This window comes from Geospiza fortis, unplaced genomic scaffold, assembly GCF_000277835.1.
Source record: "Geospiza fortis unplaced genomic scaffold, GeoFor_1.0 scaffold53, whole genome shotgun sequence".
NCBI lineage: Eukaryota > Metazoa > Chordata > Aves > Passeriformes > Thraupidae > Geospiza > Geospiza fortis.
In genome coordinates this window covers 10,727,248-10,739,892 of record NW_005054305.1, presented here as the reverse complement: position 1 = coordinate 10,739,892, position 12,645 = coordinate 10,727,248, and the positions used below count along the sequence as shown (strand labels likewise).

Sequence of the window (12,645 nt, the reverse complement as noted above, 5' to 3'; positions counted from 1 at the left end):
GGACACCAGGGCTGGGGGTGGGTGCTGGCACTTTCAAGGGAGAAATGCTAAATTTTGGGACTTTCCAGCCCTCAAAATGCTTGCATTGAGTGCTGTCCTGCTGTCCTCCTTGTCCCTGCTGCTACAGACCTCACGCTCCACCCTTCCCACTCTGGGTAGCACAGGAGTTTGGTATCTATAGTAGCAGTTGTGCTCCAAGGATGAAGCGAAGCTGTCAGCAACCCCTGACAAAGGAGGGCTGTTGAGTGCCCTGTGGTGGCAGGTGCCCAGTTGCCACTATACGATACCAGATGACAAATCTAAAACTTCTCACCCACAAGTCAGACACAAGGATCACATCACGCACTTCCTGACAATGAAAGCCTCCGGTTTAGTTGACATTTTGCTGTACCACAGGAGCAGGACTTGGAGCCTCCATCCTGAGCTAGCCTGAGTCTGAATGCTTACAGCCTTCATGTCTCACAGGGTAGCATGAGAAGGCTGGGGGTCTCCAGCACTGGGCTGAAAAAACCCTGATCTGTCTAATCTAACCCTAATCCATGGGACTTCTGCCATTCTTAGATCAAGTCTCTGTTAGCAGAGGGAGAGTTTACAGGAGAATTTCACCTGGTGTTAGGCATCATTGGCAGTGCATGCATTTTCCCAGAGTAGATGCGTAGATGTGCAGTAATCACGGGGAGGGAGGTATATCCAAAAGGGAACGTAAGCTTTGCCCTCCATAGTGTCTGCATGGGTACTGCTGTGTTTTGTGCAGGTTTTCAAAAATTTTGAGGCTTACAGGCTGTGATAGTTTGGTGTGTGTGTGGGGAGGGGGGGATGTATGTGCAAACACCAGAGGCGTGGCTGTAATTCCTTTGAAATCTGAAGCTGCCAAAAGGTGCCTGGGTAGGTAGGCCTTTGCCTGATGCCTCTCTTAATCTGAGAGAAACTCTGCTGTTCTCCATCAGTGCTTGAGGGGAAAGTTGTGAGGTGTGATTTCAGGGCATATGTGGATCTGTTCATCCTGAGCAATGCATTTTAAGAGTTGCAGCAAATAGTATAAAGAAACCTGTAGGTATTACATTAGACCAGCTGAACCTAACTTTACTTTTAAGTTTTATTCAGAAGCATCACATAGCAAGTAAACTTCAAAATCTAAGTTTAGTTACAAACTAGTTGTTTCTTATTTTTTTTTTCCAGTCCCCTTTTGCTTTCTTTTACGACCACATGAAACTTGAGAAGCCATCTAAAGCTAAATCATTTAGTGGAGTTGGGCAATTCCCAAGTGTCCAACAAGAAGGCCTGGTTTAGGCTGCGATGGCCACTGTCATTCCTGGTGATTTGTCAGAAGTAAGAGATACCCAGAAAGTCCCTTCAGGGAAACGTAAGCGTGGTGAAACCAAACCAAGAAAAAACTTTCCTTGCCAACTGTGTGACAAGGCCTTTAACAGTGTTGAGAAATTAAAGGTTCACTCATACTCTCACACAGGAGAGAGGCCCTACAAGTGCACACAACAAGACTGCACCAAGGCCTTTGTTTCTAAGTACAAATTACTAAGGTATTAAACTCTATTTATCTTTCAGATTATATTATCTATTTTATGTTGGCCGTGTTAAGCCGTGTAAAAGTATATATTTCTGTACACCTTCAGCTGATTGCAGAGAGGATGTGTTAATTAAAGTAGCTATTGGATTGTTTCTAGAATTCTAAATTACCTAAGTTTGCAAGCTAATGTCTTTGATTTTGTTTCTTAATTTGTTTTCTGCTTTTGTTTTCCGTTTGTTTGTTTTTGTTTTGTTTTGTTTCATTTTTAATGAGCGTAGAGTTTTCATTTGTATAAGGAATTGTCACAAGAAAAAGAGTATGGACTGAAAGTTCTTTGGCTATGGACTTTTACACGAGTACTTTCATACTTGCCCATATACCCCTGTTACCGTAGCTAAGACCCACCAAAACTAAAGTGTCAATTTAAGAGAAATGGCTCGCGTTTTGCTATATTTAAATTTGTCAAACTGTCTTTGTAGTGTCATGCTTTCAGTTAAAAGGTTCTGTTGCAAAGCAGCCCTTAGTGTAGTATTTAGCTGCCATTAAAAAATGAGCACGTGTGTTTTTTGATCAAAATAATTACTTACAGAATATATCTGTGTTTAAAGGCATATGGCTACTCATTCTCCTGAGAAAACCCACAAGTGTAATTATTGTGAGAAAATGTTTCACCGAAAAGATCACCTAAAGAATCACCTACATACACACAATCCCAACAAAGAGGCCTTTAAGTGTGAAGAATGTGGAAAGAACTACAATACCAAGCTTGGGTTCAAACGTCACCTGGCTTTGCATGCTGCAACAAGTGGTGACCTCACCTGTAAGGTATGTTTGCAGACTTTTGAAAGCACAGGAGTGCTGCTGGAGCACCTAAAAACTCATGCAGGCAAGTCATCGGGTGGAGTGAAGGAGAAAAAGCACCAGTGTGAACACTGTGACCGTCGGTTCTACACCCGAAAGGATGTCCGCAGACACATGGTAGTGCACACTGGAAGAAAAGACTTCCTCTGTCAGTACTGTGCACAGAGATTCGGGCGCAAGGATCACCTCACGCGCCACATGAAGAAAAGTCACAACCAAGAACTTCTGAAGGTCAAAACAGAGCCAATGGACCTTCTAGATCCCTTTACCTGCAATGTTTCTGTGCCTATTAAGGATGAGCTGCTTCCAGTGATGTCTTTACCTTCCAGTGAACTGACATCAAAGCCATTTACAAACACTTTGCAATTAAATCTCTACAACACTCAGATTCAGTCCATGCAGAGTTCTGCATCTGCACACCAAATGGTTGCCACATCGTTACCATTGGGAATGCCTTGTCCAATAGATATGGAGTCTGTCCACCCTTCTCACCAGCTATCGTTGAAATACCCACTCGGTACTACCTCATACTCAATTTCTATGCCTGAAAAAGAACAGCCATTGAAAGGGGAAATTGAAAGTTACCTAATGGAGTTGCAAAGTGGTATGCCTTCTTCATCCCAGGATTCTCAAGCATCTTCATCAAAACTAGGGCTGGATCCACAAGTAGGGCCACTAGATGATGGGTCTGGGGAAGTTTCCCTTTCCAAGGGCTCCGTTCCTATTAGTGAACCTCTAAATGCCCCATCATTGGACTTTTCTCAGCTGTTCAACTTCATACCTGTAAATGGCCCTCCCTATAATCCTTCTGTTTCAGTGGGAAACCTCGGGATGAGTTATACGCAAGAGGAGGCACATTCTTCTATGACTCAACTCCCACCACAAACCCAGGATCCACAAGATCCTAGCAATAGTATAGGTCTTGGGTCTCTGCACTCATTGTCAGCAGCTTTCACAAGCAGTCTAAGCACAACCACCACCCTACCACGATTTCATCAAGCTTTCCAATAGGATGTACAAAGCTGGCTTGTTAACTGTCTATTTGTAGAAATGCCTTAGGTGACCATTTTTAACTTAGTGCCTACTATAAGACATTATGAATTCTCTGCTTTTGTACAGTACCAATCTCATGAAGCCAGTAAGAAATTTAAATTAACTTTTTTAAAATGTTTTGAAAGTGTTTATTCTCAGCTGTGTTTACTTTGGTTTGTTTTTTTTTAAAACAGTCTCATTGTATTGTTTTCATTTTCACTGCCAATTTACACATTTAAAATGTTCAGTAGAAAGTCATCCCAAGCAAACTCACAACACTCATCCCGTTTTTAAAACTTTTTCAACCATACCAGCTATTCTGTTTTATTGATGGCAGTGGTAGAACTGCCACTTTTACCTTTTAATATATTCTACTATTTGCAAATAATCCATTTAAAATATGTATCACAAGGAATCCTGAGATTTGGGAAAAAAATTCTCCAGTCTGTTTCCAAACAAATCCTCTTTCCAAATGGTGACACATCTGACCTGTTCTATAATGACAAATCTAAATTTTTAAAATGAATATAGAATTCAGTTTTTTCTGAAAACTTGTGTGTGTATATATAGAAGTCCATATATACACATGTACATATATATAGCATTTTGACTTGTATTGAAGTCATTATAAGAGTTGTTAAGAATTTTGCCATTTTCTGGCTTAAATTTTGGTGGCCTGTTATGGATAACAGAAGAAAAAAAAAATTAGTGTAATTCTCTAAAATTAGGGCTGAACAGAATTTCGACAGAGAATCTCTGCTTGCCTAAATGACATGTTTCAAGTTGAATTTGAAACTGTTGTTGTGTTTTCGTGACTCTGGTATAGGGAAACAGGCAAAATGAATGGCTGATCTTGAAATATAAAAGTGTTGTAATGTAGTAATGCAGAAATTTTGTCGCAGTTTTTGTTTTGATTCTTAACTTGCTGTTTTCTTCTCTTTAGTAGCATAGAAAGAGTACTGCATAGGAACCTTCCAGTAGTGTGTTCTCATTTGTAGGCATCAGTCTTCTCCTCGCTGCCACCACCAAAGGGTGGATCAAGTCCAGCCAGAAAGTGTGTACCTATTTTCACTTCAAAACTAGTGAGCAGTCAGAAAGTGAATGTAAATTTGCAACTACCAGTTTGTTTTGTTTTGTTTTTATTGGAGTGATCTTTTCAGTTGTGTTACATGGTGTGTTATGTCCTCCTAAGCAACAAGTTAGATGTTAATCACACTTTCTACACCTGGGTACTTGGTTAGGGACTTTTTGCCCATTGCCAAGATTTAAAGACAGGACTCTTAGGAGTGAAGTAAAAGCATATTGCTTACACCACTTTTACCTAATGCAATATATATTCTATTCCCCAACCCCTAATAACCAAAAGAGGAAAAAAAAACCTAAAAAACAACCAACCCTGTGATGCATAAAAGCAAACTAGATTTGCTGTAATTGAACAATAACGTTATTTTCCTTGTCATTTTTGTACAAGGAATTAAAAAACGGAAATTGAGTACATTAGTATCTCTCAAACTATGAATAATGAGAATTCATACAAGGTTTTAAGTGGTTAAACTAAATATACTTCACAGAAACAAAAGTTGCTCCCATTTAAGGAGCTCATGCTCCAGATGTTTTATCAGTAGCTCCTACTGGTTTTTTTAATGCTAGGAGCAATATGCAGGTGTAGTTTTACTATTTTATACATATGTGTATTTAAATTTTATTACTGAAAAATAACATTTTTATAAATGTGTTTGTGTTCCAAAGGCATTAAAATAAGGATATATTAATAAGGAAAATACCTTCTGAAATTCTGCAAACTACTCCTAGATTTTGGTTTTAGGAGCACGTTATCTCAAAGTGGACGTTTAGCTCTGCTTCACGACTGCTTCCTCTGGTTTCTGTGAAACAGATTGCTCGCTTGCTTACATCTTTAGTTGAATGACTTGTTCAATATTGCTTTTTTTCCATTCACCTTTCTAAAGGAAAGAAAAACACAGATGAACAGAGCACAAGCTGAATGCAACCGAATGTAGCTCTAATTTACATGAACGACTGTAACACATCTAAGAAAAACTTGGATTTATTCTCAATCCTTTTAATCTGAGATGAAGATAAATGGACTTAATTCCTCCAGTGGGTTATGTCCCATGTAGAGCCGAGCATCTGCAACTCTCCCTGCTGCAGAGGAAAGCTGCAGGTGCTTGGCATCCTGCAGCTGGCCCAGCAGTGTGGCCGGGCAGCGCTGTCCTCCCTGGGCAGCCTGTGGCACACAAATTTCCAGTCTGGAGCCACTTGTTATCGGCCCCAGCTGCTGAAAGACTTCGTGAAAACCAAAACCCACAGACACTTTGCCAACACCCGTTTCTTAGTGCGTAGCCAGAACCCTTACTACCTTGTTTGTGCCTTAGCTTCCTGAAAAGGGATTGACATTTCACTTGGAGTTAGATGTACATTTCACTTGAGAAATAGAGACCTCAGACAAGATATTGAACCTCATTCAGTCAGGGTTTCAGTGGGTGGCTGCACCCAGAGTGTTTGCCGCTGAACTAGGATGTAGGGTAACATGGAAGCAGATTGACCCTTAAAGCAATACCAACACCACCAGAGTGCTTTTGAGCATCACTTAGGCAGAGTCACTATTGGCCACTACTAAACCATCAGTTTTTAAAACCCATTTTCTTGATTGCCCATGGATTCTTGGTGGGAGGGGGGAGGGCTGGCTGATCATGCACCACTCTTTGTGCAACTTCTAAACTTCTAGTAAGGTTGTTTTGTTGTTGTTTTTTTTTTTTAAATATATATATTTTTGTGTACTTGTTGCTTGTGCTTTATTTAGTAGTAAATTGTGGAATAGAGTGATTTATTGTTAATTTGGCAGTAGCGGTTTTTAAAAACCATATACTGACTGAAACATGAGCCAGAGCTGATTGCTTTATTAAGCTAATAATGAATGTTAAGAGTACATATTTTCAGGATCATTTGCCTAGTGAGCTAAACTTGTATTATAGGCCAATATTTTTTAAAATAAAGCTTGGTCAACCTCTATGTTACACATATTACAAGATATAGCACTTTCAAAAAGAAAACCTAAACCTTTTAAGAAAATTTCTTACAGGTTATGCTTTTTATTATAAAACCTTTTATTATAATTTGTTTCAAGTGCCATTAGATTACATATATGTAGGCCTTTGGTATAATGCTTTGTGTACAAAATGGTAGACATTGTAATTTTAAACAGGTACATTTTTACAGTGTTTTCTTATCAATTTGCTATATTGCACAGAACCAGTGTGTCTTTCTTAAGGGTTTTACAATGGTTTTTACTAGGTTTACATGTTTCAAACTACACTGTCTTCTACTGCCATTTTGAATACCAGTCAAAAACAATTAGGAGTTTGTCCTCACCGTTTGCAAACTGTCTTCTGGAGTTCTTGATGATAAACTTTGTCAAAAATATTTAACATGCAGTATTTGATACAGTTTTTTTTTATCACATCCTATCATCGCTATGCTGCTGTCTGAAGTTAACTTTGGGCCTGATCCTGCATTCGTAAATGCTGTGGGGATCCTGCATCCTTTGTTATGTCTGTCTCATACACTGGTTTAGCAGCTTCTCCTGTATTCTTCTCAGTCTATAGATAAACCTCTGAAATATATGTACTTATCTGGTATGTAGTAAACCATTATAGGCTTAGCTGCCCATCCTGCTTCCCCCCAGTGTACAGTTTAAACCACAGCTTACTTAGCATCATGCTCAACTTACAAGTAATGCCACAGTAGTTCAAAATGTGTTTGGGTAGTCCCAAAGCTTTTATGCAATAAGGGTGTCTTACTTTTGTTGGAAGGCAGTGTCTTTTGATAACAGTTATCTAGCCCTGGAAGTGACACAGAACTATTGCTAATCATATGTAAACACTTTTCAGTATAAGCTTCAGTGGTACAGTTGAACCAGAGTGAATGTTTATCTCCTCAGAAACACTCCTGCAATATTGTTATATTGGATCATGCTGCTAATGTAACTTGGGATACAACTCCTCTCATGGTGCTACAAACCTCCCTGTCTCATTCAGATGTATTTTTACCCATAGAAAAAAAAGGACTATACTAGACTTATAGTTGTATGATATATTTTTATACTGTGACTTAATTTGTCATTAATGAACTTTTGTGCAACACCACAATGTATTCATATGCACTTGCAAAAGTAAAATTTTGGACATGCAAATTTAAACGCTGACAAGCCCAGCTCTTGTTCACAAAAATAGGTGACTGCTAGTTAATGTTAAATGTGGGCTTTTTATATGGTGTGGAGTGAAGAACATACTATATGTTACTAAAAGCCTTAGACAAAAACTGGGAAGAGTATATTGGTGAATGATGTCACACCCAAACCTGACTCGGATTGCTGAAATTATATTTTTAGCTAGTGGAAAAATTGTTCGGACTTGTATGCTAAAATGTTTTTAATGATAAAAGTTTTGAGTCAGAAAAAAATGGAGAAAAAAAAAGAACACAGAAAACCCTGCATTCCAGACTGAATTTGTATATGTTTCTTGCATTTACAATTTGCTATCCTGTGATATGGGAAATTGAGTTGCTTATCATGTATATGTACTTTAAAATGTATTCACAAACTACTGTTGTATTTGTATAAAATATAGACAAAAAGATTGCATATATATTTTTGTGTATAAGCTCTGTAAAATAGCAATCACGTTATGAAGCTGCAGCAGAACTTCATTTTAAACATTCACATCCAAAGAAACAGACTATTTATTGTCCACATACCCTGATTATAAAATATACCTTGCTGCTATTAAACAATAGTGCTGCAGCTTCTTGTGGCCTACAGTGTTATGTTTGCTGTACAAAAATATGTGAACTCCACAAAATATATCAATAAAATTACAGAATGGTTTTAGTTAATGAATAACTTATGCCTGGCATTTCAGTAGATAATCTTGATCTGCATGTTTGGGATTGCAAGAAGTAATTACAGAGTCCATCCAGTTTTGCTGGGAGTAGTTTGCAAAGGCATAACTGTCTTTATAATGTATGGCTGGTAAAATGTCAGTTTTTCAGAAAATCTTAAGGCATAAATATCTGCGTTTCATGATTTGACCAAGGAACAAATGGGATGATGCTACTCTGTCTGTGACAAGACAGATCTGAAGGAAGCAATTGAGCTTTCCATCAAATTGCACTTTGAAACACTCTGAGATACTGGAAGGTAAGTATGGGGTATCCATTCCTTTGGAACACATAGGTGATTCCCCATCATTTCAGATCAGTGCAAGTCTCATACATCGTTTGTTGTAGTTTGCAGGACAAACTTTGAGGGTGTGCCATGTGCTAGACACAGCATGTGGGATGTCTCTCTGCAGTATTTCCAGGAGAAACTCTGTTGCTTTGATACCATGGATGATCCCATAGATGCCTGTCTGGCCTGGCACTGACTTCTGAAGAAGCCAGGCTGATGCCTGGGGAAGAGATGCCTCACAGCCAGACAAGCAGCCTGCACACAACTGCAGAAAGTTACCTCTGCTCATTCCACAGGTGTTCCCTAGCATAGACTGTGGGCCAGGAAAGTAAAAGAGTAGCATTTCACATTTCATTGCTTTTCAGAACATATTTTGTTAACATCTTTAGCACTGTCTGGGTTTCCCTGCTTTGAGTTCCTCTCTTCTCCAAATCTTGGCTTTTTAGGTTCCTTGCTGTAACCCAGCTGGAGAGAAATGATTGTTAGAGAGAGTTGGTGGCTTTCACCTTCTCCACATGCAGACATCTTTCCTTTCCTGTGATCCCTACCCCACTCCTCTGAGCTGACCTATCATTTCTGTGCCGCAGGTTTCTAACTTGTTTGAGAGGGTTGGCCTTGTTATTTTGAGAGTCAAAAGCTCAACACATGCTCTATGATATGAAATACTCTGCAAAACTATTTATAACCACCCACAGACATATACCCCCCACACATACCCTCGAGAGAAAACCACCCCATTCACTGTGTTGCTGTCCTAGCTGGTCTCACCCACTGTAACTGATTTAATATGCCCTCTTTCCAAGCAGATAGCCTCTAGAAATTCCATCATCCTCTGCAATAATTGGAATGGGATTGCACAGATGACATCTGTGTTATACAGAGATCTCTTGATGCAGTCCCTCCAGAATTTCCTTGTTAATTTCAGAGCCAGGGACATCTTCCCTTCTGTCTCTCCTGTAACCACTTCTTTCCAAAACTTGCATAAGAAGGTACAGAAAAATGGTTCTGCAGTATCCTCTATAGCTGGTCTCACTGTCCTCCAGGAGTGGAAGAGGAAGGTTGGTTTGGTTTTCCCCTTCACTTTCCTTCGTTATTTACACCTTCTTTTCCTTTCCACGTACAAGCATGTCCTAGGATGAAAACTGGTTTTTGACAGAGAAATCCAGAACTGATGCAGAGCTACTGCTGGATGAGCAAGAACTGGGCTATTGGCTTTCCTGCTTTGTAAATCAAAACATTCTATAAAATCGGATAGAAATTAAGTCTTCCCAAGTGGCAGCTGCTGTAGTTGGCACAGCAATGATTAGCGATCACACACAGACAGCAAGCAGGACAACAAGATAAATTCTGTTACAAAATTTAGTCTGTACTTAGTAGTTCCAGAAGCATTTTGGAAGATTAACTGGTGCTTATCAGTGTAAGCTGGGGCCTTTAGCAAATAAAGAGCAACACTGTATTTCTGTTTTGAACAACACTGGAGATAATGGTGTTGAAAATGACAGACCCCAGCAGTAGTGTGAAGTTTCAAGTTCCTGCTCATGTGCTATATCCCAGGTAATTCAGTATGAACTTTCTCTACTCCTAATAAAGATTTAACACTTTACCTGGTATTTTTATCTTTCTATACATTTATTTCTTGATTTATTGATCTGCATGTCCTCAAGTAATGAACATTTTCAGAGAAATAAGTATTTGTAAAAAATATAATGAACAATTCTGTTCTTGATTGTCATTGTCATCGCTCAGCCTTTTCTCATTTGGGGATATTTGTATCACAAGATCACCAGCTACAAAGCTGGTTTGCCTGAGAGGGGACTGAAGAGACATCAGCTGCCAGCTGAGCTTTCTGTGAACAAGCCGTGGTAATGCCTGCTGTGGCTGAGCTGGAAATCATTTGAATTGATCCCTTGATATTTTACCCGTGAGGCTGATTCTCACTGTTGCACTGAACTGCCACATACAAAGAATGGTTTAGTGCCACTTTCATGTGTCAGATCTCTGTTTGATGTGTGCTAAGTAGTGCAGAAAACCTGAAGAGTCACAGTTCCTAAAAATCAGTATCTTGCTTAAAACTCTGGTGAATGTTTTGTATGCACATGTATGTGTGCATGCATGTATGCATGGGAAAGTAATCCAAGCTGGAAAAGTTTCAGGCTTTTTTCATTTTGGTTTCCTCCAAAATGTTTAAGTCTAAAGTGTTTGTGTTTTACAAATCCAAAGTGAATCATATTGTTTATTAAGGTATCCCCAAGTTAACACAGTGTGTGGTTTCCCAGGCAAGCTGGCAGAGCTTCTTCCAACTACTCGATTAATCTGTGAGAGACAGCAGTTTATCTAAAGGGTGCACAGACTCCAACGAGGAAGGTGTTTGTCAGCTCTCCTTGTGTAGTCCTAGATACAATTTCAGCAGAAAAGCTCTATAGGCTGTGCCTCTGAAATTAGACTCAACTCTGGCTTATTGGCTTTTGTGTTAAATTGATACACACACATAGTCATGGGTAAATCCTTAAAGTTCCTTCACAAGTACTTATATTGAAAATAAAAATAAAATGGTTATGGTTTAGGGGCATACTATAAGTGGGCAACATCTAAGCAGTAACAAAAGACTATCAAATATCAAACATTCATGACAAATAAACACAGACTAAAGTCCCAAACTTTCTTAAGTCTCACCTGAAAATTGTCTCCTTTTATTTTGTCAGTGTTTGACTCCTTACACCAGTGAAGTATTACAGGGTTGCCCCATAGCTCATATGCTCTGTTTGGCTTGGGCTGAATTCAGCAGTGTTTTTACAGGAAGCTTCTGCTTACTCACTGAAAGCCTTGCAATAATGTATTTGAATTGTATGACCCATTTTAATGGTGGGGTTAAAACCTTTTGACTTAAGGCAACCTCTGAGAATTTGCTGTGCCCCACCAGAGTACCCAGGCCACCACTTCAGAGCCGCCAAATTTAGCTGATTCTCTTGCCTCTACCCCTCTACAACCCTCCAAAGAGGTGGTGTTTGCAGGAAGCCACCACATTTGCTATGGCACTGTATTTAATATACATCCCAGAGCTGGGTGTGATCTGTGTTAATGGGATTGTGCAAGCTGCTGGGAGAGACTCACCCCTTTAGGCATCAGTCTAGGCATCAGCATTAAATCCATGTACCTGGCAAAGCAGCAGCCTCCCAGTGCTCAACTTAGTTCTAACATTACCCCCCTAGGTCCTTTGCTGTACATGATTAATTTCGCTCATTAAGCATTGAAGCTGTTTCCTAGTCCTTAAGCTACAAGTCTGAAATTCCTCCACTATATTTGGCATCTCCCTGTACCCCGCCAAGTCAGCTTTGCTGCAGGGGCAAGACTGCAAAACCAGTCTTGGACAATTTGGCTGAAAATACTGCACAAGGTGCCTGCCACGTGGCAGCAGTCAACCTGCCAGGATAGGGTTTGGTCTTTGCATGGCCAGAAAATTCTGCTGTCAGTGAGAGCCTGCAGTTTACATTTCATTATCTTTATCCCTAAGTTTGGATTCTTTTAGCTCATCACAAGGTGCTAATTTGAAATTGTAGTATTAATCTACAGCAGCAGGTCTCAGATTGTTATCCCTGGTCCACCTTGGTCACTGAGCCCCCGGTAAATTAGCTGTGAAACCTCACCTGCCTTCCCAGTGCCTCCCGTTAAAACCTCAGTGTGATCAGGTAAGAAGATCCTTTGCTTCATGCTCTTGAACACATGGAGTAACCTTAGTGTGAAGGGAAAAAAGCATCAAACAGTTTGGCAATGTGTGTTTGAAACTTGATCTTATTATTTATAAACTAGGGTTTAACCTTTTAAAATGTTTATTATTATTATGTCTCAGCAGTAAAACAGCATCACAGTTCTTGCAGATGTATTTTTTCTTTGCATTTGGGTTTGCCTTTCACTGCTTTAATGAAAACTTGCTTGTATTTGTGGTTCCAAGGTGTCATTTATCTCACCAAAACAGCCAAACTCT

General features: G+C 39.5%; 1 protein-coding gene across 2 annotated transcripts in view; it reads left to right on the top strand.

Annotated features, from left to right (window-relative positions):
• Positions 1-8,336, top strand: part of PLAG1 (PLAG1 zinc finger) — a 51,176-nt gene extending 42,840 nt beyond the window's left edge. The window contains exons 3-4 of one of the 2 annotated variants that reach the window (XM_005418322.3): positions 1,180-1,538; positions 2,134-8,336. In XM_005418322.3, the coding sequence (XP_005418379.1) occupies positions 1,297-1,538; positions 2,134-3,397 (1,506 nt within the window). In that variant the 5' untranslated portion in view covers positions 1,180-1,296 and the 3' untranslated portion in view covers positions 3,398-8,336. The remainder of the gene's footprint in view (positions 1-1,179; positions 1,539-2,133) is intronic. The other variant, XM_005418323.2, reaches the window with a different exon arrangement.
• The last annotated feature ends 4,309 nt before the right edge of the window (positions 8,337-12,645 follow it).